Below are 23,816 nucleotides of genomic sequence, written 5' to 3'. Positions count from 1 at the left end.
GGCCACTCCTTTATGATGAGATCGTGCGGCACTGATATACATATCGTTGAGCCTGCGATACATTGAGCCTCGTGTACCACTGACTGTAACAAGTAGTGCAAAAACCAACATGCTTATCAAGCGACAGGTTTCTTGGGCAGGTGTCTTTATTGAAAATCGACGGCTCCAAAGTTGATAAGCATGACGCAGCAAACAACAACAACCACCGTTCACCATGGCACTTGTACCAGGCAACGTGCACAGCAAAACACACACACATACGTACCTAGAGCACTTTCCAAGGGCACACCAGAACCAACTAATGGAGCAATGAAACGAGCTCATGTGCGGTGTTGAGACCGGTTGTAGCTTTGCCGGGCAATCAAGGATGATGACTGGATCCGGAGAGCAAATTATCCTTCCATATAAGGGAGCCTTGTTGTCTGCTTATATATTTTGTTGCTTATATTTTCTCACAATGACGCGAGTGATTATGTTGTTTCGTTGTGTGCTGGCTAGGTTAGTACAATGCTGCAGCTGTACTCTGAATGGTTGTGTTGTGTTGACACCGTGCCTGCACCTGCACGGATATTTTCCATTAGACGGGGAAGCGTCATCCGCTGGAGAAGGTGTCGGCTTGTGAACCTTTACACTGTGTTACAATGTATCCATCACGGACAAATGTAATGTAACATTGTTCATTATCACATAAGTGATTTACGTGGTACGATTTAAAACTCTGGGTGAAAAGGTTTTGCTTCTTCTTCAGAAATAAGATGTTTTTGTGTTGATATCCACATAATTAATATCCCAGCGGCTGTGACTGTGACATTATAGCTAGACACCATTTTTCTCCTGTCACTTGATCAGCTAAAATAGTTACCTTTGATGTTCATGAGCCTTTAGAATGTCGAGTGAATCTTAAGAATCCCTGCAACAGCAAATATGAAATTTTACCCAAAACCATTTTTAGTTAATTTAAACACCAGCCAAAAACAGCCAAGCCAAATTATATATTTATAAAAATGCCTGCCACTCTTATATGGGAATATCCTTGTGTTTAATTGTGTGGTCAAAAAAATCCCATGACCCCCGAACATTGTCGCTTCACTTGAACATATAATTTGGTGACTGGCTGGGAGGGTGGAACCCAGTGGGGGGGGGGTGGGGGGCTCACTACTGCTGCTCACTCCTGGGCCCGTGACGTGAAGTAGCGCTCATCACATCACCGCAGCGACGACAATCTTACTAAACACCTGCATCGACATTGGTGAAGAAGATGACGTGTGAACTGTGGCAGTACCAGATATGAAGAGAAATTCCACGTTGCTTCTTGCTTTTCACTATAACTAATTAATATTACATATAATTCGTAGTTGATTTTTGGGTTTAGGCCACATAGCGATCTGTCAAAATCTGTGTCATAAGAAACCCTCCGAAGCCCGACGCAGCTAAACAAGTCACACGTACAAGCATTTCACGTGCAAACTCTTATTATTTCAGCTCACCCGTGAGTTGAAGAGCAATCCTCACAACAGAATCGAGCAACATTTCGCTTTTGAAACTACGTCACAAATCATCAAGGCAAAATCTAGAAAATTGGTCACCGTATCACATGGTCGGACTTCGCCCAATATGGTGTCACATTGGCTCCAAAAACCTGTGTGTTAAGTATACGTGTCGTCTAAGCCCCCGGCAATAGTGCGCTTCTATATTCAAAATGGAAGGGGTCTGTGAGCCTTGAACATGAGCATGGACTTGGAACCTCCACAAAAAGGAACTCATTTTTACGACTTATGGTAACTGATCGTGATAGCCGACTATCTTTTGAAGAACAGAGTTAAAGTCTACTTATAGCTGTACGAGATTAGGCCTACAGCAGTGCTTCACAACTTGTGGGCCGCAAGGCCGTGGGCAGTGGTTCACGGAACTGTGGTAGATGTGTAATAATTCTCCGGAGACGGATTCGGAATCGGTCTTCTTTATTTTCACTTCACGGTACACTTGTTCCCACACGCTCCGTTGCTGGCAGACAACGGAGAGCGGCAGACTCCCACAACTCCCACCACGCACGTGGCACCCGGAGCCCCGTTCGCGCGTGGCTCTCACCCCGTTCCGTTCCCCGTCTCCCCCCGATCATCCCTCTCTCCTCCCTCTTCATCCCTTCGTCACGTGGTCCCCCCAGCCAATCCTCCATGGGCAATCTCGACCGTTCTCTATGGTTCCCTGTCACTCCCGGGACCACGCCTCTTATCCGGATCCCCATTAGCTGGGGCCCCAATGGCTGGGCCAATCACCCCTGATGACATGCCGTGATCACGCCGGCCCCACGCTCCCTATCTCGACCCTTATTGGCTACAAGCAGGACCGGCAAGCCAATCCCCCACGTGAACCCACTATAGCTGTTATTACATCACCCCCCCCCCCCCCCCGGTGAAAAAAAGTAGCCGTCTCGGCTGGGAAAGGGTGATAAACCAATTCCGAACACATTATTAGGGCACCAAGGTGCATTTAACGATACGAGGGTGAACCGGCGTCCCTGCGCCCAACAACATTTAAAAAAGTCACCCATACAACAAGAATCACCACATACATTTGGGCGCCCCTGCAGCGCAGTAACAACAGGGAAATAAACGAACGATCAAACGTTAACGAAACGGAAGAGATTTCGACCGCGTACGCGACGCGGGACCCCCTCCGCTTCCAGCGCATGATCCCCTTGCTTCCGGATGGACAGGAGGTGGTAGGCTCGAAGAAGAAGTAGGTTGTTGATGCTTGGTCACGTCCAGGGCAGGTCTCATTGGAGGGGGGGCGGCTGGGGCCGCCTCAGCCCTCAGAACCTGTTCATCTGTAGGAGGCACAACACAGTCCCCCTTGGGATCAATGGATGTGACAATCGGCGTGGTCGGCTCGACGGAACCCGGCAGGTCAACTAGTGGGGATGAAGGGCCGACACGCGCGTCAACATAGGGTTTAAGCCGTGAGGAGTGGACATACCACCGCCGATTTTTGTACTGAACACGGATACTCTGCAAGTTCCGAACATCCACTAGTGTCACAGGCCCTCGCCACGGCCTGTGCAGCTTGGGGGATGTGCCCGCCGGTACCTGGGGGCAGTGGAGCCACGCCCGGTCCCCCACTGACCAAGACATGTGAGTATGTGATTGACGCGCATAACGTTCGTTCCTTGCCTGAGCACGGGCCGTCGCACACCGGGCAGCCTCTCGCGCCTCCGTCACTCATTCAAGCGAGTCACGCACGTGGTCAGGCAAGGAACGGGACGGTCGCTTACTCGGCTCACCCAATTGCACATCGATGGGTGGAACATTTTCATGGCCATACATCAAAAAGAATGGTGAGTATCCCGTGGACGTGTGTGGAACCATGCGGTAAGCCGCTAAGACGCCTGGTATGTGCAGGTCCCAATCGGTTTGCTTTTCACTGACCGTGTGACAAAGCATAGCCGAGAGGGTGCGGTTGAATCGTTCCACCATACCATCTGTTTGTGGGTGGTAAGGAGAAGTGCGAATTTTCTTCGTACCCAACGCGTCACAAACTTCCTTAAGCAATTTGGAAGAGAAATTCCACCCTTGATCTGTGAGCAGCCTCTCAGGTGCCCCCTTGTCCATGACATACCCGTTAAAGAAAGCGTCGGTAATGGATGCTGCCGTCTGGTCGGGCAGAGGCCAGGCCATCGGCCATCGAGAAAAATATTCCACCCCGACGAGAAGGTATTTATTGCCCCTCGCCGACGGGGGAAACGGGCCCAGAATATCGAGAGCAACCAATTCGTTAATGCGGGACACCTCAATGGAACGTAACGGTGGTACATAGGGGTTCCGAGGCGGCTTCCTCTTTGCACAGTCCTGGCATGAGCGAATAAAGTCCTTGACGTCTGCCGTCATACCGGCCCAAAAGAAATCCTTCTGCAGCGCGGCCAAAGTCTTTTGGACACCGAGGTGCATCAACTTATCAGCGTGCAGAGCACGAAGCAGGTCGTAGCGAAGCGAAGTAGGCACCACCAAGCGTGGTCAGTCAGACAACCCGTCAGTACACATTAACAATCCCGACTTGCCTCGGAACATCTGCCATTTCCAACCCGCCAATTGAGATTTTTGTTTCCCTGTCAATTTCCATAGCGGAAACAGCGAGGCATCAGCCTCCTGCTCACGTAGCCAGACCGCGTGTGGTAGCCGTAAGATATCATCCGTGTCCACCGACCCTTGCTGGTCGTCCTCCTTCGCTTTCGCCCCTGCATCCTCATCCGCTATCGCCCCCATAACCGGACAAGGCGAGGTGGCTGGTGCCGCACAGCGGTGCGTGCCCATCAGGCAAGTGCACGGAGGAAGGGGCGGCAGCCGTGAGAGCGCGTCAGCGTTCGTGTGACGGGTCCCCTTCCTGTATGTAATATCAAAGGAAAATTCCTGTAGCGATTCCAACCACCTAGCCAATTGGCCTGACGGTTGATCTAATTTCAAGGAGTATTGTAAAGCCGCATGATCTGAGCGAACTAGGAATTTCCGTCCATACAGGTACGGCCGGTACAATCGGACAAAGTGAACAATTGCCAAAAGTTCCCGTCTTGTCACACAATAGCGTGTTTCCGCAGGAGACAAAACCCGGCTGCCGTACGCCACTACTCGCTCTACCCCGTCCTTACATTGCGACAAAACGGCCCCAATGCCGATATCACTAGCATCCGTATCGAGGATGAACGGCTGTGAGAAATCTGGGTAATCCAGCGTTGGCGCCGTGGCGAGGTGGTCCCGAAGTGCCATAAAAGATTTTTCCTCTTCCGCTCCCCATTTAAACCTTTGATTTTTGCCAGTCAGAACGTGTAATGGCTTTGCCAACGTCGCAAAATTTTTAACGAAGCGGCGATAATAGGAAGCGAACCCAATAAACCACCGAACATCTCCCACCGAAGTGGGTGTGGGCCACTCTCGTACACATTTCGTTTTCAGAGGGTCAGTGGATACGCCGTCCGAACTGACAATATGACCCAAGTAACGGACAGAGTGTTGCAGAAGGTGGCATTTTTTAGGTTTAAATTTAAGGTCAGCCGTACGCATTCTTTGAAAAACCGCCTCTAGACGTTGGAGGTGTTCTTCGAACGTGCGGCTGAAAACAATTATATCGTCAAGATATATGAGGCACGTTTCCCACTGCAGTCCCGTCAACACCAATTCCATGAGCCGCTGAAACGTCGCCGGTGCCGCATTCAAGCCCATAGGCAACCGATTAAATTCAAAGAGACCTTGCGGCGTGCGGAACGCCGTTTTCGCCTTTGACTCATCGTCGAGGGGAAGCTGCCAGAACCCCGAGGACAGGTCAAGGGTGGAAAAAAACTTAGCACCCGATAAAGCGTCCAACGAATCATCCATCCTCGGTAAGGGGTATGCATCTGCCACCGAAACTTTGTTTAACCGGCGGAAATCAACACAAAATCTTGTACCACCATCTTTCTTCTTTACCAGAACGACGGGCGCGGCCCAAGGGCTGTTGGACGGCGAAATGATGTCCGCCGCCAACAATTCATTTACCGCTCCGCGCACGTGATCCCTTTCCGCCGGGCTCATGCGATGAGGGTGCATACAGATGGGAGGTGTCGCACCGGTGTCAATATGGTGCGACAAAAGCAACGTGCGGCCGAGGTCCAAATCATTTTTACTGAAAACATCAGTGTACTGTATCAGTAATGAACGCAGGGCGTTCCTTTGTTCGTTCGACAAGGAATAATTTTCTCCGCACAAATCAGCGATCCAACGTTCTTGAGAGCGATCGTGTGGGGGCCTACCAGCGGGCATTCGTGCGCGCGGCGCTGCGTTGCAAGAGGCGAAGTCGGTAGTGGCGTGAGCCAACACCGACCCCTCCGGAACAATAACGCGGTCAGGTCCCCCATTTAACACCTGTATAAAAGGTGCTTGACCCGGTCGCACGATCGTTTGTGCCGCCGCTAAAGAAAAGGATTTAGATGCCGAATTCGATGGGGATAGCAGCACGCCTTCTGCACCCTTCCCCATTCGAAGGGGTTTACGATAACGCAACGGTATTAGCATCTGTGCTCCCGGTGGTACTTCTACCGTAGCAGCAACAACGGCAGTAACTGCGTTACTTGCAGGCGCGCTGGCCAGCAAGGAAGGCAGGAACGCCATTCGACGACCCCCCGGCATTTCCAAACAGTCCTGGTCGACTCGTATTTTCAGCGGCATCCGACGCAGGAAATCAGTACCGAGTAAGCATGGAACAGCTAGCGAGCGAGAGATCAATACAGGTCCTGCGGCGGTAATATTCCCGATAGTGATGCTCACATCTGCCTGGCCACAGATACCCATGCTTCCCCCATTCGCGGCGACACACGCATCATTAACCTTACGTATCTGCGACGCAGGGATGGACAACAAATGAAAAATAACATCAGAAATGATGGTGGCCGACGCGCCCGTGTCCACCAAGATGCGCACATCAACGCCGTCGATGGTACCGCGTACCGTCGACGAGCCCGAAGCCGCAGCTACAACCCTGCGAGCCAATTTTTTCCACTGCGTAGCAGAGCGCGTAACTGTAGCGGGGGAAGTAAATTTTTCCTGAGGAGTGTGAGAATGAGTGCGAATGGATGGGTGATGTGACAGGACCTGCCGGGTGTCCGATGTGTGCCGACTCGCCCGAGGTTGTTGCGGCTCCGCAGTAGGTGGAGGAGATGGAGGTCCCCTCGTCGGAGGAGGCGACAGTAGAGGTCGACAGCGGCAGTCACGGGCGAAATGGCCCCGTCTGCCGCACTTGAAGCACGCCGCCGACGTCGGCCGGCGGTCGGACGACCCGGCCCTTGCACGCGGACGGCCCATGTAGTTGCCACGCTGGTCGCGCAGCCGCCGTCCCGGAATCCCGTGCGAAACAGCAGCAGCCAGCATGTCGTCGTCGCCCGAGTCGTCGGAGCAGTGGACCACCAGTCGTGGAGACCACCCCAAAGGTGGCCCGTCGATCTCTGGTTTCCCCGTCCACGCCGCCATCTGGTCCCAACGCCTGATATTAAATTTTGCGTCCAGGCAGCGCGCCACCCATCGCGATGTAAGTGGTTCGTGGCCGCAAACTGGCAGCGAAATCTTGAGTTCCTGAGCCAACTCCAGCATACGGGAGAGGATGAGAGGATCCAAATGGTCGGCCGTCGCGTCGGGGTAGGCAGCCATGGCCAGCGCCATCAACGCCCCACGATAGGCCAACGGCGATTCCTCCGATGCTCGGCGACGTAACATAAATTTTCTGGTGGCCGACGTCGGTGGGTCATAGAATTCCGCCATCTCCGCGAACGCGTCCCGCAGTGTCTTCTTCTTGGCCGCCGGGATGGAACGGAAGACCCCCAGAGAAACATCGTCGAGCAGTGTAGGTAGCGCTCCCAGCGCTTCATCCTCCGTCCAATTGACGGATCTAAAAGCCGATTCAAAGCGCCATGTGAAAGCACTCCAATCACCCCCGGCGATGAATTCTTTGATTTGTGGAAGGCGATGCCCGCAGTGGCAAGCGCGCGCCGCGGGCGTCTCCGACTGACGTTCCCGCTCTCCACCCGTATCAGGCAAAATGGCGGCCGGCGGCCGCGTGGCGGTAGGCGCGCCCAAAATGGCGGCCGACGGCTCCGGCGCAGCCGCTCCACCCAGAATGACGGCGTCCTCCCGCGTAGCAGAAGGAATGGCGGACGCAGGTTCTTTCACCGGACTCCTTCCCGCGGCGTCCAGTTGATCGGCAATCTGGCGGCCCGCGGCTGGTGAGGATGCCACCGCGGTCACCAGACTAAGCAGAATGGCGCATAATGACTCGATCTGCTCCGCCATCAGCCGCCACTCGCCTTTTGTTCCTGCAGCGGTCGCATCTTCCGTCGGTCGACGCTGAGAGACGTCGAGAAGTACATTTTCAGCAGGCGGCATAGGGGCTGTAGCTCCCAACAGCTCATCTTCATCCGTCTCGACCTCCTCCTCCGATAGAGGCACAGGTAGGTTCTTTTTTCTGGGGTGCTTGGACATCTTGACGATCGTCCAAACAGTCGCAGAAGTACTTCTGACACCAATGTAATAATTCTCCGGAGACGGATTCGGAATCGGTCTTCTTTATTTTCACTTCACGGTACACTTGTTCCCACACGCTCCGTTGCTGGCAGACAACGGAGAGCGGCAGACTCCCACAACTCCCACCGCGCACGTGGCACCCGGAGCCCCGTTCGCGTGTGGCTCTCACCCCGTTCCGTTCCCCGTCTCCCCCCGATCATCCCTCTCTCCTCCCTCTTCATCCCTTCGTCACGTGGTCCCCCCAGCCAATCCTCCATGGGCAATCTCGACCGTTCTCGATGGTTCCCTGTCACTCCCGGGACCACGCCTCTTATCCGGATCCCCATTAGCTGGGGCCCCAATGGCTGGGCCAATCACCCCTGATGACATGCCGTGATCACGCCGGCCCCACGCTCCCTATCTCGACCCTTATTGGCTACAAGCAGGACCGGCAAGCCAATCCCCCACGTGAACCCACTATAGCTGTTATTACAGATGCACCAATTCCTTTCACTCCACACCGGATTTTATTAGTGCCCATTTGCACAGCTGTTTAGAGTAGTGAGTAAGAAGCGAGTTTATAATTTCCATGGTTTGTTAATTTACATTTTAGAGAGTTTTTAGAAGGAGTGTTAATCTTGATATATATATGTTATGGGTGCATGGCCGCCCGCGATCATATTGTGAGGGTTGACGCTGGTGCGTGAGTCTATAATGGTTTGACACTGCGAGCCCATGGTACAAATAAAGTTATATTTTGCAATTTTTGCTGATGTAGCAGTAGTCAAATTGGTCAAAGCATGCTATGCACGTGTTGTTTAGATGCTTTTGCGTGCATGTTGCGCTACCAATGAAATCTATAATTTGTTCTTGTTGTGTTTAGCAGGTCCAGGGTCACATGTCTCCCCTCATGATCCCCATCTTCCCACAAGACCAGCGGGCACTGGCAGCCATGACAGCAGCGCAGCAGGGACTCTTCCTGTCTCCAGGCTTCTCCTACAAACCGGGTAAGAACCAGGGTTGCCACCTTTTCCACTGCAGAGCAAACCTAGACATATTTGTCAGTCAGCCTGGGTCTATCAGAACTGTGCAATTTACTGCAATACAGTTCAAAGCTATAGCGATACCAGATCTCGGCACAAATCATCTCCCGCAACGCGAACACAGATGCCGATTATGGGACTTTCAGAGCCAAACCCGAAGAGATGGCAACCCTAGATTTCAGGCTGCAGCTCCTCCCTGTGAGACACTCCAAGGTCACACCGTGGTGGGTCGCAGAGATCGCAATCGCCGTGATTACAAATAATCTGACCCGTTGTTCTACATGATGATATTCACATTCAGCGGATTCCATACAAGAACTTCCACGGTTACTGATCCCGTGAACTTCACTCATTCAGGACTCGATCTACCAGACTGACTGTTTCGTTCTATCCGTGCTGTGTTCAACCACCAGACTGCAGGTCACAATGACTCATTCACTCAATCACTCACTCACCCACTCAATCAATCAATCAATCACTCACCTACTCGCTCAACCAATCACTCACCTACCACACTGCAGGTCACCTCTCCTTTTCTGTGGCTTCTCTTGCACTGCTCCACTGTGGAATTCCCTCTAAATTGATTTTTTTTTATTACTATTATAAATGTGTGTTATTTCCAAAAGGATAAGCAGTTTTTGATCTTTTAATATGAAAAAGAATGAAATCATGAACATAGAATACAAATAACGTACAACCCTTTGTCAGTCCACTTCCTTTGATGTTTGTATATATGTATGTATTCGCATGGTGTGGTGCTGTAGTGGTTAGTGCACTGTGCTACAAAACCTGGAGATCTGAATTCGATTCCTGGCTGTGACAAACATCAGCGGCACCTGTTCTGGGCCTCCCCAAGGGCGACTCAACCCTAAATGTCAAATAATAAAATAAGACAAATGAGCATCTGGTTGTGGTGTGCAAACACCCTTCGTGCACACACGTGACCCTGTCATCCGTTGCTTGCAAGGGTTGGCGGGTTGCCTTAAGATCGAGGCAATAGCGTGGGTTGGTCGATCATCAGCTACAGCAGCAGCAACAAGTATCAACGCTGTCGTCATTGCCTAGCAGTCCCTCTATGACGAGCGACTGTCTGAGTAGCAATACAAAAAAGGCAACGCAAGCTCTCGCCCCTGCAGTTCAACTCCGTTTATCTTCAATTGTCGTCTTCATCTATTATCATATTCATTGTCTCCGCCATTATAACCACTAAAGATGCTGTTACCTTCATTATAATGCTCATTATTAAAACCATTGCTCGTACCATCATTATCATGGTGGTCGTCTTCTGCATCGTTATCGCACGAAGCCATCTCTGGCCCTGCGCTGCACTTGCATGCCTTCGTGGAGGGTGGAGCAACTCTCACACACATGCAAAACATATCTTTGTTTCATTACATGACACCAAATCATTGCCTGTGTTGTCACGGCCTTAATACAAATCTGATTTGGCAAAATTCTTCGTTAAATCGGTACCTACAGTCTCCCACAATCCTGGAAGAATACATTCATATTCCAGGTTTTTTGTTGTTTACATAGGTATGGAAAATAAGCCCATTTTGTTGATGGTGAGGTCAGTCGGCCCAGATGAGAGGTCGCTAGGGTTCCACGGAGGCCAGGAGGCCCAGTGGGGGTATCGCGCCCGAAGGAGTGAACGGAAGGAGAGACAGAGACTTAGCAGCCCGGCAATCACGCGCAGCACAGGGGGTGAGGCTCAAGCTGGACAAACTCTATTTAACAAGAACGCAGGGGGCTTCAGAACCGCGGACACGAACACAACGGAAACCGGATGATGACGTGAAACAAGTTGACGTTTGTCATCCAGACCAAGGTAATGTGAACAAATGCGGTGCTGGAGCCGCGAGTACGTTTGTGGGTTGCTCCTCAGCAAGGAGCTCAGCGACACCTGGCGCGACAGGCATTGTGAACCCTGTGAGATCTAGTTCATATGCAACATGCAAACGCAACATTGCTTTACACAGAGGACAGAATAGCCATCCTTTCTGCCAAGAAAGTTCAAGGTAATTCTTTGCACTGTGAAAATGTGCAGAGAAACAGACTGAATATAATGTTTTAACCTCTTGGTATTCCCCAGCAATAAAAATTTGGTGAAACTATTCCAAGAGCACTCCAAGTCAGGTAAATGTAACAAATATTTTGTCGAAGTTGTCGTTTGACATTTTTTGCCTGCGGCCCGGTTCACAGAATCGGTTCCGCTCATAAATTGGCGATTTTCGATGGTTCTGAGCAAAGTCTCTTGACTCTGCAGCCCCCTGATGGGTGCTCGTGTAATGGCAACGCAACGCTCACGAGAGGTTACCGAGACGCCACCACCGCCTTGGGCAGGAGCAGCCAAACAGGCAGGAGACTCGCAACGCTTTGCTGAAGATTCCACGGCGATGGCGAAACATCATATCTCTCGTAAAATCCATTGATATGTGGTTTTATATAATTAATGACAGAAAAAATAAAATTTCCATGAATTGTCAGAGGGAGAAAGTGGCCAATTTTGTTGCGATTGTGATGAAAAAATTTAGTATTCAGCCAACAAAGAGATATAGTATGCAGCCTTTAATCTAGAACTTATTTTTACAATGGCATAATTTCAATATTGTAAATGGATAACTAGGCTTCTTGTTACAGTATACATTTATAGAATTTACTTAAAAATAGCTAATTATTCAAAGTAAAATTCGTAACCAACTGTTAAGTCATATTTTTAAGATTACAATGTTTACAGTGTTTCTTCCACGACGTTAATGTACGTAATTATTCACTTCAAATCACGCTAGCAGGGCTTCTTGGGCATAGTCTCTATTTTTAGGAAACCTTAAAAAAGGTTCAATAAAATAATTGTAGAAACTCGATAGAAATCTACGTCCCTTTTGTTTCAATAGACGAACAGCAAAGTAATCAAGTTATCGTTAAATTAATATAAAAAATGAATGCTGTATATAATGTAGGTAAAAACATATCCTGCCCTGCAAGAAAAATAATGAGGCCGTGTCGCATAAATGAGTGATTGACATTTAAAATGCTGACTGAGAAAATTAAAACTAATGATGAAAAGTTGAACTTTGATGTAGTAATCCTTTTTTCATTATTCAAGCCCCACACCGTTGCTGTCTGATAGATTTCAGAATGTAAAAAAAAACACTTTAACAAACCATGGCAATTTGTTTATGACCTCGGTAAATTGAACGAATCTGTGACTGATTACACGTACACCTGCTAGTTCCCTTTACGGCAGCAACAACTGCCAATCAACGCTAACTGCGCATCGCCTCTGTGTGGCCGTGGCTATCCCTCACCGTCGTCAGAGCTGCCAGCGTAGGCTGGAGGGCCCTCACCGGTCTCCGGGCACGACGCTCCAGCAACAGCGAATGCCGGCTGCCTAACAGCAGCAGAAGCAGCAGTAGCAGTTTGTACGCCACCTGTGCTAGCATTGCTTTTGAAGATGCAAATACAAAAAAAACTATGCCTCGCCGCCGCCGCACAAGAAGTTGCAAGCGCAGGAATTGAATTGCAAAGTCAGTTTGGCAGCGACACGCGCACAAAAATGAATTGTATGGATGATGCTGCAACCTAGACAGCCCAAATAATTTGTATGTATGTGTGTATGCTGAACTTCTTTCGCACCGTACGTAGCCAACCGTGCAAATAGAAGGTGTGGGGAAGGACGCTTCACAAACGAAATATTAAAAAACGTACATTTTGTGTGTGTGTGCATGTATGAGCATCAGGGTTGTCAGTGAATTGTGCTCCTTGATTCTTTATTGAGCGTGCGCTTGTGTGCACAGTGGTCAAAATGTTAATGTAGATGTCCCGCTATGAAAACCTATGCACCCTGCAGCCCACGTCCATAGCCATTTCTCCGTAAAAAACGCTTGTGTTGCTTTCTGTGAAAACGTAGTTAAGAGCGCAGGCGTGCACGTGTTTGGTGCTCTGAGAAGTGCCAGTGTAGGGTACCATCGTATGTACACACTCGCAGCAGAGTGCTTGAGTGTATGTGTGGATATCAGCGCTTTGTGTTTAACGTGTTTTCTTTTTTGACCTCCATAGGTGACCCTTTCCACATGCAGTTTATCCCGTCAGCCATGTCTGCCGCAGCCTCCTCGGGACTGAGCCCTCTCCAGCTGCAGGTATGGAGCAGCACGTCCCCCTCTTGCCCCTGCTCATGGGTTACCACTCGCCAACACGGCAAAGCCATCGTGGCTCACCGAAAAACACTCGCCGACTCTGCTCAGCCTTTTTCCGCTTAACGCCAAACAGTTTACCAACATCTCCGGGCCTGAATGCCTTGGCACCGGCCACTCATTGCCACGACAGCCTGGACGGCGAGAGAGGAGTCAGGCGAGGAGTTACGCCCTCGCTATTTACAGCAGCGTTACAAAACAATTGGCTTTCAAAATTAACACAGTTAATGTGAGCGCTGTGGCAAGCTCCCATTCATAAAGTTGAACATTGTAAGTTCAAATCCGAATTGGGGATCAATTCGGCCTATCAGTGGTTGGTCCAGGGTTGATCAAATGCGTACCACTTTGGGGGGGTTCAGCACAAGGAGTTATTCCACCAAAGCGCGTGTGAAATTTCCACCAACTGGAATGAGACTATTTTGGCTTTTGGCGAATGTTTGAAATGCCTGTGCTATTTATTTACAAATATTATTTACGTGCATTTCCCCACATTTTTGTATTTGCATTTCATCTAGAGTCAGTTTGAGAGCCCGCTAAGTCCTGCATGGACGCCGCGTTGAACTTGAACAGAGGGGGTGTGTCTGGGTGAAAGGTCATGGCAAGTGAAGCTCCTCTAGCCCAAACGTTGAGATTGCTGGCACGGCGAGGGGGGCTTCTTCTGATCAGACGAGGGGGTCCCGTGCCGTCTCGTGGCTCCCGTGCGATCTTTAGTCCAGTCGCGCGTGCGCGGTGGTTGAGGTCGCTTTTCCATCGCTGGTCTTGAGCTCTCTGCACACTTGTAACATTTCACGCCCGCGGGGAATGTGATTCGTGGTGGTCATTTCTTTGCTGCTGTTAGTTTACTTACAAATGGATTTCAACTGCACACTCGCAGTGACTCTGGCTCTAAACTCTCAAGGAATATTGTGCATTTCTATAAACCAGAAAGTAAATGGTAATTTACACGAATTCTGAACTATATGGATAAGCTTTTTTGTGAGCATTGTAAAATTATGTTCTTTTATATCGACGATCACGCTGCTGGGTGTTATTGTAAGCGTCTTTCATCATTTCTGTTTCGAACTCGGGTTTTTTGTTGTTACACAGCACAGGCCCAAAAGCCCAAATCATTAAGTGGCAAGCAACAAACAGCACAATCATCAACATTATAATGGATAAGAGTGAACACAGTTCTTCACTTGAGCAAGGTTATTATTGTAAGAGCTTGGGGAAAATAGATGATGATAGGAGAGGGAATTCCCAAGTTGAGCAGTGTGCGGGAAGAAGTAGAGAAGGACAGTTTTGTGACCAGCAGCGTGGTGAGTGGGTGGTGAGTGGGTGAATAAATGGGTAAGTGGGTGGTGAGTGAGTGAATGGGTGAGAAAGTAGGTGAGTGAGGGAGTAAGTGGGTGAGTGAGTGAGAGAGTAAGTGGGTGAGTGAACGAGTAAATGGATGTGGAAGTGAGTGGGTGAGTGCGTGGGTGAGTCGGTCAGTGGTGACCTGCTGTGTATTGATTGAACACGGCGAGATGAAATGGAGTCCTCCACGCGTGTGGAGTTTCTCACATTGCACCAGTGCTGCTGCTGATGTTGTGATGGTCACTGCACAGTGCAGAAAGCAGGCTGCGGTGCTCAGCAGAGGCTTGTTACATCATGTCAGGGTGTATCCATTACCATGAATTTGATTTTAAAAAGGCTTATGTCCATGGAAACCTACCCCATACCTCTTTATTTTAATTCACACATTAGGGACACTTGTTTCAATGTCAAAATGTAATTTGTTTCATATTCTCTATTGGTATATGTGTACACGTACATCCCTGGACGAGGGCCCTCCCTCATGCTGTGTGGGTCGTGGGGATGTATTTGACCATACTTCACCACATGCTGGTCAGCGCGGGTTGGTAAAGGCAGGGAGGGCTAGCGGTGGGATCATACAATGGATGTTGCTGCATTGCCTCCGCAGAGTGTAGCGCAGCACAGCCCCGCAGCCTCCGATAGCAGTGCGGTGGTCATCCACCCGGGCGTTGTGCAGGCTCGGTCCAGCTTAGCTTGTACGTATGTTGTTGTACGTATGTTGAACTTCTTTCGCACCGTACATAGCCAACCGTTCTAATCGGATGTGTGGGGGAAGGACAACGAACTTAACACAAAAAAGCTATTCTAAAGAAATGGGTTTTCGATATTGGTTTAAAGTGCATAGCTCCAGTGGCTTCCTAATATCAGAAGGCAGAGCAGTTTAACACATAGGCGAAACGTCGTACTTGAATTGAAAATGTTGTAAGTGTACTGTTCAACACACTGGTGTGCTGAACTAGTGACTAATTTCACTATGTTTTGTTTGCGTGACAAACCTGACTAATTCACTGTGTCGGGTGGTGGCTGGTTTAACGGCACATTTATATTTAGGCGATCTACCCCAAAAAACCTCTTGTGGAAGGAAGAGCGTTACAGATGGCGCATCCGAAAGCACGTGATGCAGTGACCGTCTTTGTTCGATGGCCAACCAAAAGTCACTGCGAGGATGACCAGAGTTCGCGCAATGGTTTATGGTCCTTGACGAGATTAGCAAAGTATTGTGGCTCATTTGTGGCAAGCACTTTGTGCTGTGAAACCTGAAAAGAGAGCAGGCATATTGTGGGTTACGTGGGCGTAGGCCTACCATGTCTGCTCAGACCGCATGCAGCATCGTGTCCTTTGTGAATTTGCTGTATAATTTATATTGCAGCTCGGCTTTGGTTTTCTCTTTCATGGAACTGGAACGGTGTTGATTTGCGTTGTTTTAAATATGATTCTAATTGGTATTACAAGCATCAGCCTTATGCTTTACACCTGCTTCTAACTTCATGATTGATCTACTCCACGACCAACTGGTTTGGCACATTGCCAAGCTATTCATATGGAGTTTGCTATATGCCCTTTCTTGATGTGAGGTTTTTTAACTAATATGTGTTAACAATTTCCAGACTGAACAATTTGGGCGAACCAATGCCTTTTCAACGCTGTTATGTGGATCGCTTGCAAAGGTCACGGAAAAAGCCAAGAAATGCTACTCACACTGCATTTTGTGAGTTGGCTGTGCCATGACAATGGTGTCTCGGTCGTGCCAATCGACAACGCGATGAGTGTCATTCGGTATCCTGGGCACCCTTACCAACGAGACCATCCGTTGGAAAGGAGTTTCCAGGTGAAATATTTCAATTATTGTATTTTATCACAGTATTACGATTCATAGTTTTAAGGCACACGTGCATTACCTTAGATCCGTCCGGAATGTATCATGTAAATCCATTGCATTGAATGTTTTACAAAAATTGGGATGGGATTATATTCATCACCGTACTCCAGTGCAGCGCTTCACAACTGGTGTGCCGCCATAGTAAAGTCCCAGGAATGCTTCCGAGGTGTTCGTTGGGGGGAATTATAGGAAAGGAAAGAAGCTCGGTGTTTACAAGCTGGGACAGACAAACTGTCCTCCTCCGTTCCGTTCAGTGGCCGATCCACCCCCCACACCTCCCGCCCTCCCCTCTCCATTGGTCGTGCACGCGTCAACCTTTTAGCCCCTGCGTTCCCACCGACTCACCAATCAGAATCTGTCTGTCTGTGGACGAAACTTGCGAAGGATTTAGCTTGCGAACCGTAGGGTTTACGTAAAAAAAAAAGTACCCGGGTACCACGCAATAGCCCCGTGGTGAGCCAACGCAATTCCAATTTTGCATCCGTCAACTTTAAAGTAGTTTAATTAACCATTTAGTACAATTTATTATACTGCTATAGAGTGCGCCAAAGCACACATTTGCGCATGCAACACACACGCGTTCGTTGGGAGGAGGGGGAAATTCTCTTTCGCGTTAAAAATGAAAAAAAAAATACACACAACGCTGAGGTAAATTCTTCAAAGTGTCATGTTCTCTTCTCCCCCCCCCCCCCCCCCAATGTGTGCACCTACTACTATAGGGTCGGTAGATCCTAATATTATCGCGCTTAGAAACTATTATTGTAGAGCAGGCGGGGGGATGATGGGGGAGGGCGAGGGTAGCGGCCCAACCCCCAGCCTGTCAAGGTGCCACCTCGGCCGGCTGGGCAATCTAGGCGAGGCCGCGGACTTTGTACGGGACTAGGCCTCACAACGGCACTCTGTCAAGTTCATAGTTTGTTTTATAGAGTTGATATATACTGCTATAGTCAGCATGTACTACTGTAGTGATAGCTGGTACCACCACAGTCGGTATGCACTGCTGTAGTGATAGCAGATACCACCACAGTCGGTATGCACTGTTGTAGTGAAAGCAAGTACCACCAAAGTCGGTATGCACTGCTGTAGTCATAGCAGGTACCACCACAGTCAGTATGCACTGCTGTAGTGAAAGCAGGTACTGCCACAGTCGGTATGCATTGCTGTAGTGATATCAGGTACCACCACAGTCGGTATGCACTGCTGTAGTCATAGCAGGTACCACCACAGTCAGTATGCACTGCTGTAGTGATAGCAGAGACCACCACAGTCGGTGACACTGCTGTAGTGATAGTGGATACTGCTATCGAGTTGGTAGATACTACTATAGATTTAGTAGATACTAAAAGTCAGTATATACCACTACGGTCAGTCAATACTGCTACCGTCAGTATATACTACTACGGTGAGTAGCTACTAGAGTCTTAGATACTACTATAGAGTGAGTAGATACTGCTATAGAGTTAGTAGTTACTACTGTAGTCAGTGGATACTACTATAGAGTCAGCAGATACTAATATACAGTTAGTCGTTACTACAATAGAGTCAGTAAATACTACTGTAGGCCCAGTATATACTACTACGGTCAGTAGTTACTACAGTCTGTAAATACTACTAAACAGTCAGTAGCAACTACTGGCTCAGTAGATATTACTGTGCAATCAGTAGATACAAATACAGATTCAATAGATACTACTTGCTCTGTTGTATATAGGGTGTGTAGGTATATATACTTACGCGGGGGTAAACATATTTTTTGAGGGGGGGGGGGGGTCGACAACTTTCAGAAACCTTTTATAAAAACTATTTACCCCCCACTTTCTATAAATTTTTGTTGGTGGAGAAATGGACAAACGGCACATCTCTCTCTGACTACTTGCTCTCTCTGCCTGTGTCCTTTCTTTGGAATGTTCACACTTAAATTCTAACTTAGCAATCTTTGAAATACGTAATCAACCAGGCTATGCGTTAATTGTGTGTTGACCGACCCTCTGTGTTGTATTACATTACATTTCGATATTTTACTAGGTTATTTAATTTCAGTGTGTCCTTCTCCTGATTTTCAGGCTTGCTTGCCGTGTCATCGCACTTGCAGCACCACGTTTTGTTGTCCACTCATTGATATGCTAATTTTTTCTCTAACCCCCCTCCCTCTCTCTGCGTCCGCCCTCCTCTGTCTATTTAAGGCCACCCCACAGAGATGACCACCTCTCTCTGTTACCTGTGTTGCTCTCTCTATGTATCTTGGTGATATCTGTCTGCTAATATGTCTGTCTATAGTTTTCTGGTTAGATTTTATGTCGCTATTTCATTATACCTGATGATGATTGCTTGTGTTGCAATCGAAACGTCGTATTCTATTATTTAATTTAATTTATTATTTTATCTTTAGACGTGACTTAACCGAAAGAAACAAATAATAATTCCTGCAGTCACGAAAGTTCTAAAAAATTAAGATTGAACCACTTCTACGGGGAAGTTTTAAACTTATCTTCTTTTTTTCTCTCTCTCTGACTACTTGCTCTCTCTGCCTGTGTCCTTTCTTTGGAATGTTCACACTTAAATTCTAACTTAGCAATCTTTGAAATACGTAATCAACCAGGCTATGCGTTAATTGTGTGTTGACCGACCCTCTGTGTTGTATTACATTACATTTCGATATTTTACTAGGTTATTTAATTTCAGTGTGTCCTTCTCCTGATTTTCAGGCTTGCTTGCCGTGTCATCGCACTTGCAGCACCACGTTTTGTTGTCCACTCATTGATATGCTAATTTTTTCTCTAACCCCCCTCCCTCTCTCTGCGTCCGCCCTCCTCTGTCTATTTAAGGCCACCCCACAGAGACGACCACCTCTCTCTGTTACCTGTGTTGCTCTATCTATCTTGGTGATATCTGTCTGCTAATATGTCTGTCTATAGTTTTCTGGTTAGATTTTATGTCGCTATTTCATTATACCTGATGATGATTGCTTGTGTTGCAATCGAAACGTCGTATTCTATTATTTAATTTAATTTATTATTTTATCTTTAGACGTGACTTAACCGAAAGAAACAAATAATGATGGGGGATCTCCACAGTGGAGCAGTGTGGGTAGGGGAAGAAGCATGGAGAAAAGGGCTGTGTGGTACGTTGTGTAACACCAGAGGAACGCATCACTGGGTCTCCAGACCGTTCTGGAAACGTTTGCTTGGGACGTTGAGACAATTATTTATTTAGTATTTTTCCTTTTTTTACCTATGGAAGTGATTGGGATTGTTCATTAGCACAATCCACGTTTACAGGAGATCACTCTTGAAACTATAAAAATGCACGTAGATCAGTTGGCACCCAACTTGGTGTGCTTGTGATATTCTGGCCGCGCAGGTTTGGCTGTTCAATGGAGCTGCTAAAGTTTGTGCGGTGCCCTCGTTCCGCTTCCAGAGCCCCGCCATCATGCAGGCGTTGTGCTGCGGGCACGCCCGGCGGTGATGAGTGCTGACTGATGGCCATTCCTAAACACTTAAATTATTGCACCCATAAATAAAGTCGGTTTGTAATATGCTGTGTCCTGCTTTATGCACTACTTAGCATATGAGCGGCTAAGGTATCGAATGTCAATGTCGGCGTACTGAACCTGGATGTCTAATCCAGTATCTTGATATCAGTTCCAGGCATTTGCTTTAGCCAGGAGAGTGTAGTGTATAGAAATACACTGGCGATCTGTTGTCGCACAATAAGTCCCATGATATACAGAACTTGTTCTTGATATGGCAATGCTCAGCGTTAAAAGTAAAATCCTACAACACTGGTCTTTACAGATCACTAAATTCGATGCAACGGTCACTGCATTGCGCGCGTTCAGATGTGCTTCTGTGGGCGTCTCGAACGCTCTTCCTTCCGATATTAGGAAGCCACTGGAGCTGTGCACTTTAAAATCTAGATTTAAAACTCATTTCTTTTGAACTGCTTTTTGAGTTTATTTTGTTGTCCTTCCCCCGCACACTCCAATTAGGATAGTTGGCTACGTACGGTGCGAAAGAAGTTCAACATACATACATCGTGTTCGTTATGATGTTACTGGGTTCATGGTGTCTCATTCCAGGGCCGTACACTGCCAGCAAGTGTTGATCTCCTATCAGTGGGCTATCTGAAAAAGGAAATATCTTTACTCTGTAACTGATGCAAGTAACACAATTATCAGAATCATAAGAATCAACCTGCAAAGGCAATGTCAACTTGGGACCAAGTTGTTACTAGTTTCTGTCTTACACAAAGGAATCTGCAGCTTTTCTTTATTTGCGTGCTGAAATGTTCCTATAAAATGTATTCGAAATCCCCTCTGGTTTAAATGGACACTTCACATTCTCCAGTGTGTTATTTTATGTTCAACTAGTATTGCAGGCGTCTCGCGTTAAAATAGAAATGGTATATTTATAAAAAATTTAAATGACATTTTAATTGTTTATCCTGTGTGGGAAACATGCCCCACGCATAAAAATGTTAACCGATCCCTTTTGAGGTATTCAAAATAAATAATCTTAAAGCGTTGAACCTCAGAGGCCTAACCACGCTACGAGCAGTAAACATTTTGATTACTCTGTCTCTTAAATCCTATTCGAATGAAAGTACATACAGTATATATTATTCACGCAGTTGCAGAGCACAGACTCGAAGGCCGATGATGCCAAAACAGCTACAGTTGCAATCGGTATAAGTTAAGGCCACGTGTCATGAATTGAGATAGGCCATGAGAGATTGGGAAGAGCGACGGTGATTTGAGTTTGTGAACGGCAGGGCACCTGTTCCTGGGGTAACATTTTCATAACTATTGCTGGCAGAGTTGTTACTTCTTGGCACAAGATACAGAAGTGGCACATTTCTCTGCACGCAAAAAATTCAGCTCCATATAGAAATACAAATGTATAACTCAAATGCCCTTCATATGAAAAGTAATCTATACTTTAATATTTTGAAAGGTCACAATTTATATCATTTATATTTTTGGTAGCATTTCATAAAACCATCCAAACTTTTTGAACATCTATCAGTTCGAGTGGATGTGGGATGAAGCTGGCATTAACGATTAATTTATAAAATCTCTTCACGCTTCTGAGGTGTGGGTCATGGATTTATGAGAATTCACAAACCTTCTCATCTCTCTAAATAGACTAAGAAATAGGTTTCTCTTTCCCCCAAAAAAGCCCGATGAATTGACAATAAATGATCCAGTATCACCATCAACCTTGGCCACCATGTGTTTAAAACCAATGCAGATCTGCTCTGCCATCTAAAACACTGTACGGTACAGGCAAATCAACCATATCTTTAAATAATAATATTTATATTTGTCCATCAGCTGTATGGGCTTATTGGACCAGCGTTTCCCAGTATTATTCACATTCATTTGAGATTGGAGCACTCCACCTTCGTGGGCGGCCCCATCCCTGCGGGGAGGAGTGCCCTCTCCTGTGATATGCCGAGATTCAGCAGCCCCTGACGAGCAGGCTTCACTCTGCTAATGCGACTCAGGAGGTTTAAACCGGTCTGGAGTTTGCTTCATTAAGCCAATGCAGACAGACATAATTGGTCAACACATAGGTCAGTGGTTCTTAACCTAATACTGCTGCCTTGCACCCCTTTGATTATCAATCATTAAAACATGTGAAATGTTAATAAATACGTATAGTTTGATGAAACAAAGTAGTTGTACTTACGTGCCCGTGCTTAATTTGTTTTCGATTATTTACCTTTTCAAAAAACCTGGCATGTTTTGCGCCCCCAAAAAGGGCATCTCACACCCCCAGGGGTTGTGTGCACCCCAGGTTAAGAACCACTGCCATAGGTGTATGGAAAGGACATATTTTAGATGTTATCTGCTAACAATGTATTATTACCCTTGAACTCCCATCCCAGTGCATAACGGGTTTATACAGCTTCTTGGTTCTTTCGGTAAAGTCACGTAGAAGGGAAGTAATAAAATAATAAAAATAAAACAGAATAAAACAATTCTCACAACATTTCAGCCACAACGCAAGAAGCCGTCCTCAGGTGAAAACCAGGTCTGTCGAGGCGACAGCGTCTGAATGAAACAGCACACGTGTTTGGAGCATATATATAAGCTGGGTTGGAAGGGGGGAAAAGAGCGCCTTGACAAAAGAATATGCATATCAAGAGGCATTTAGCATATTTATGGGAAATGCAGGTATGTTATTAGTACTACTCATGCCCGTGCATTATGCAGGATTAGCAGCATCAAAGGGAAGGGATATGGGAAATGCAGGTATGTGAATAGTACTACTTATGCCCGTGCATTATGCAGGATTAGCAGCATCAAAGGGAGGGGATAGGGGTAGCATTAATAAAGGGAAGGAGTGTTAATAGTATGTAGCTGCAGTAACTAAAACCACCACGTAAACAACTAAAGTATAAACTACATAGTATCATCAGTATACTAAATATACTCTACAATAAGCTCAGTTACTAACAGTAAGTAATACATTACAATTCTACGTCGTAAAAAATATATAATATGCTTCCATCTAAACTTTATTCTCTTACATCACACGAGTCTACACTGTACTATATACTTCCATAGACAAACCCAGCATTAATTTATATACTGTTATGCTATAAACCACCCTAAACCTTATACATTGTAATATTGCAATGTGTTATTCTACCCACCCTAATGTATATCACACTGCTGTATATTGACTATACAATTACGATACTATATATTACTTTGTACATTGTATTAAGCATATAAATGTTATACTATTTGTTATTATACACTGGACCATTGACCGTCGTGTGAAAGATACTAAGAGGAAGCAACGAAATGTCAATGGGTGAGTAGTACCATTAAATTATATACTGTTATGCTATAAACCACCCTAAACCTTATACATTGTAATATTGCACTATGTATTATTCTACCCACCCTAATGTATATCACACTGCTGTATATTGACTATACAATTACGATACTATATATTACTTTGTACATTGTATGAAGCATATAAATGTTATACTATTTGTTATTATACACTGTACCATTGACCTTCGTGTGAAAGATACTAAGATGAAGCAACGAAATATGTCAATGGGTGAGTAGTACCATTAAATTATATACTGTTATGCTATAAACCACCCTAAACCTTATACATTGTAATATTGCAATGTGTTATTCTACCCACCCTAATGTATATCACACTGCTGTATATTGACTATACAATTACGATACTATATATTACTTTGTACATTGTATTAAGCATATAAATGTTATACTATTTGTTATTATACACTGGACCATTGACCGTCGTGTGAAAGATACTAAGAGGAAGCAACGAAATGTCAATGGGTGAGTAGTACC

The 23,816-nt window shown here is 46.8% G+C and overlaps 1 protein-coding gene across 6 annotated transcripts in view; it reads left to right on the top strand.

Moving 5' to 3' along the window:
- LOC144933765 (transcription factor Sox-5-like) overlaps positions 1-23,816 on the top strand; it is a 298,948-nt gene that overhangs the window by 193,912 nt on the left and 81,220 nt on the right. For 4 of the 6 annotated variants that reach the window (XM_078858848.1, XM_078858851.1, XM_078858850.1 and 1 more), the window contains exons 7-8: positions 8,899-9,022; positions 13,118-13,197. In XM_078858848.1, coding sequence (XP_078714974.1) covers positions 8,899-9,022; positions 13,118-13,197 — 204 coding nt within the window. The remainder of the gene's footprint in view (positions 1-8,898; positions 9,023-13,117; positions 13,198-23,816) is intronic. The other 2 variants (XM_078858849.1, XM_078858847.1) reach the window with 1 other exon arrangement.

Source organism: Lampetra fluviatilis, chromosome 8 (assembly GCF_964198595.1).
Source record: "Lampetra fluviatilis chromosome 8, kcLamFluv1.1, whole genome shotgun sequence".
NCBI lineage: Eukaryota > Metazoa > Chordata > Hyperoartia > Petromyzontiformes > Petromyzontidae > Lampetra > Lampetra fluviatilis.
The sequence above is the reverse complement of the archived record's forward strand: the minus strand, read 5'-3'. Positions and strand labels throughout refer to the sequence as shown.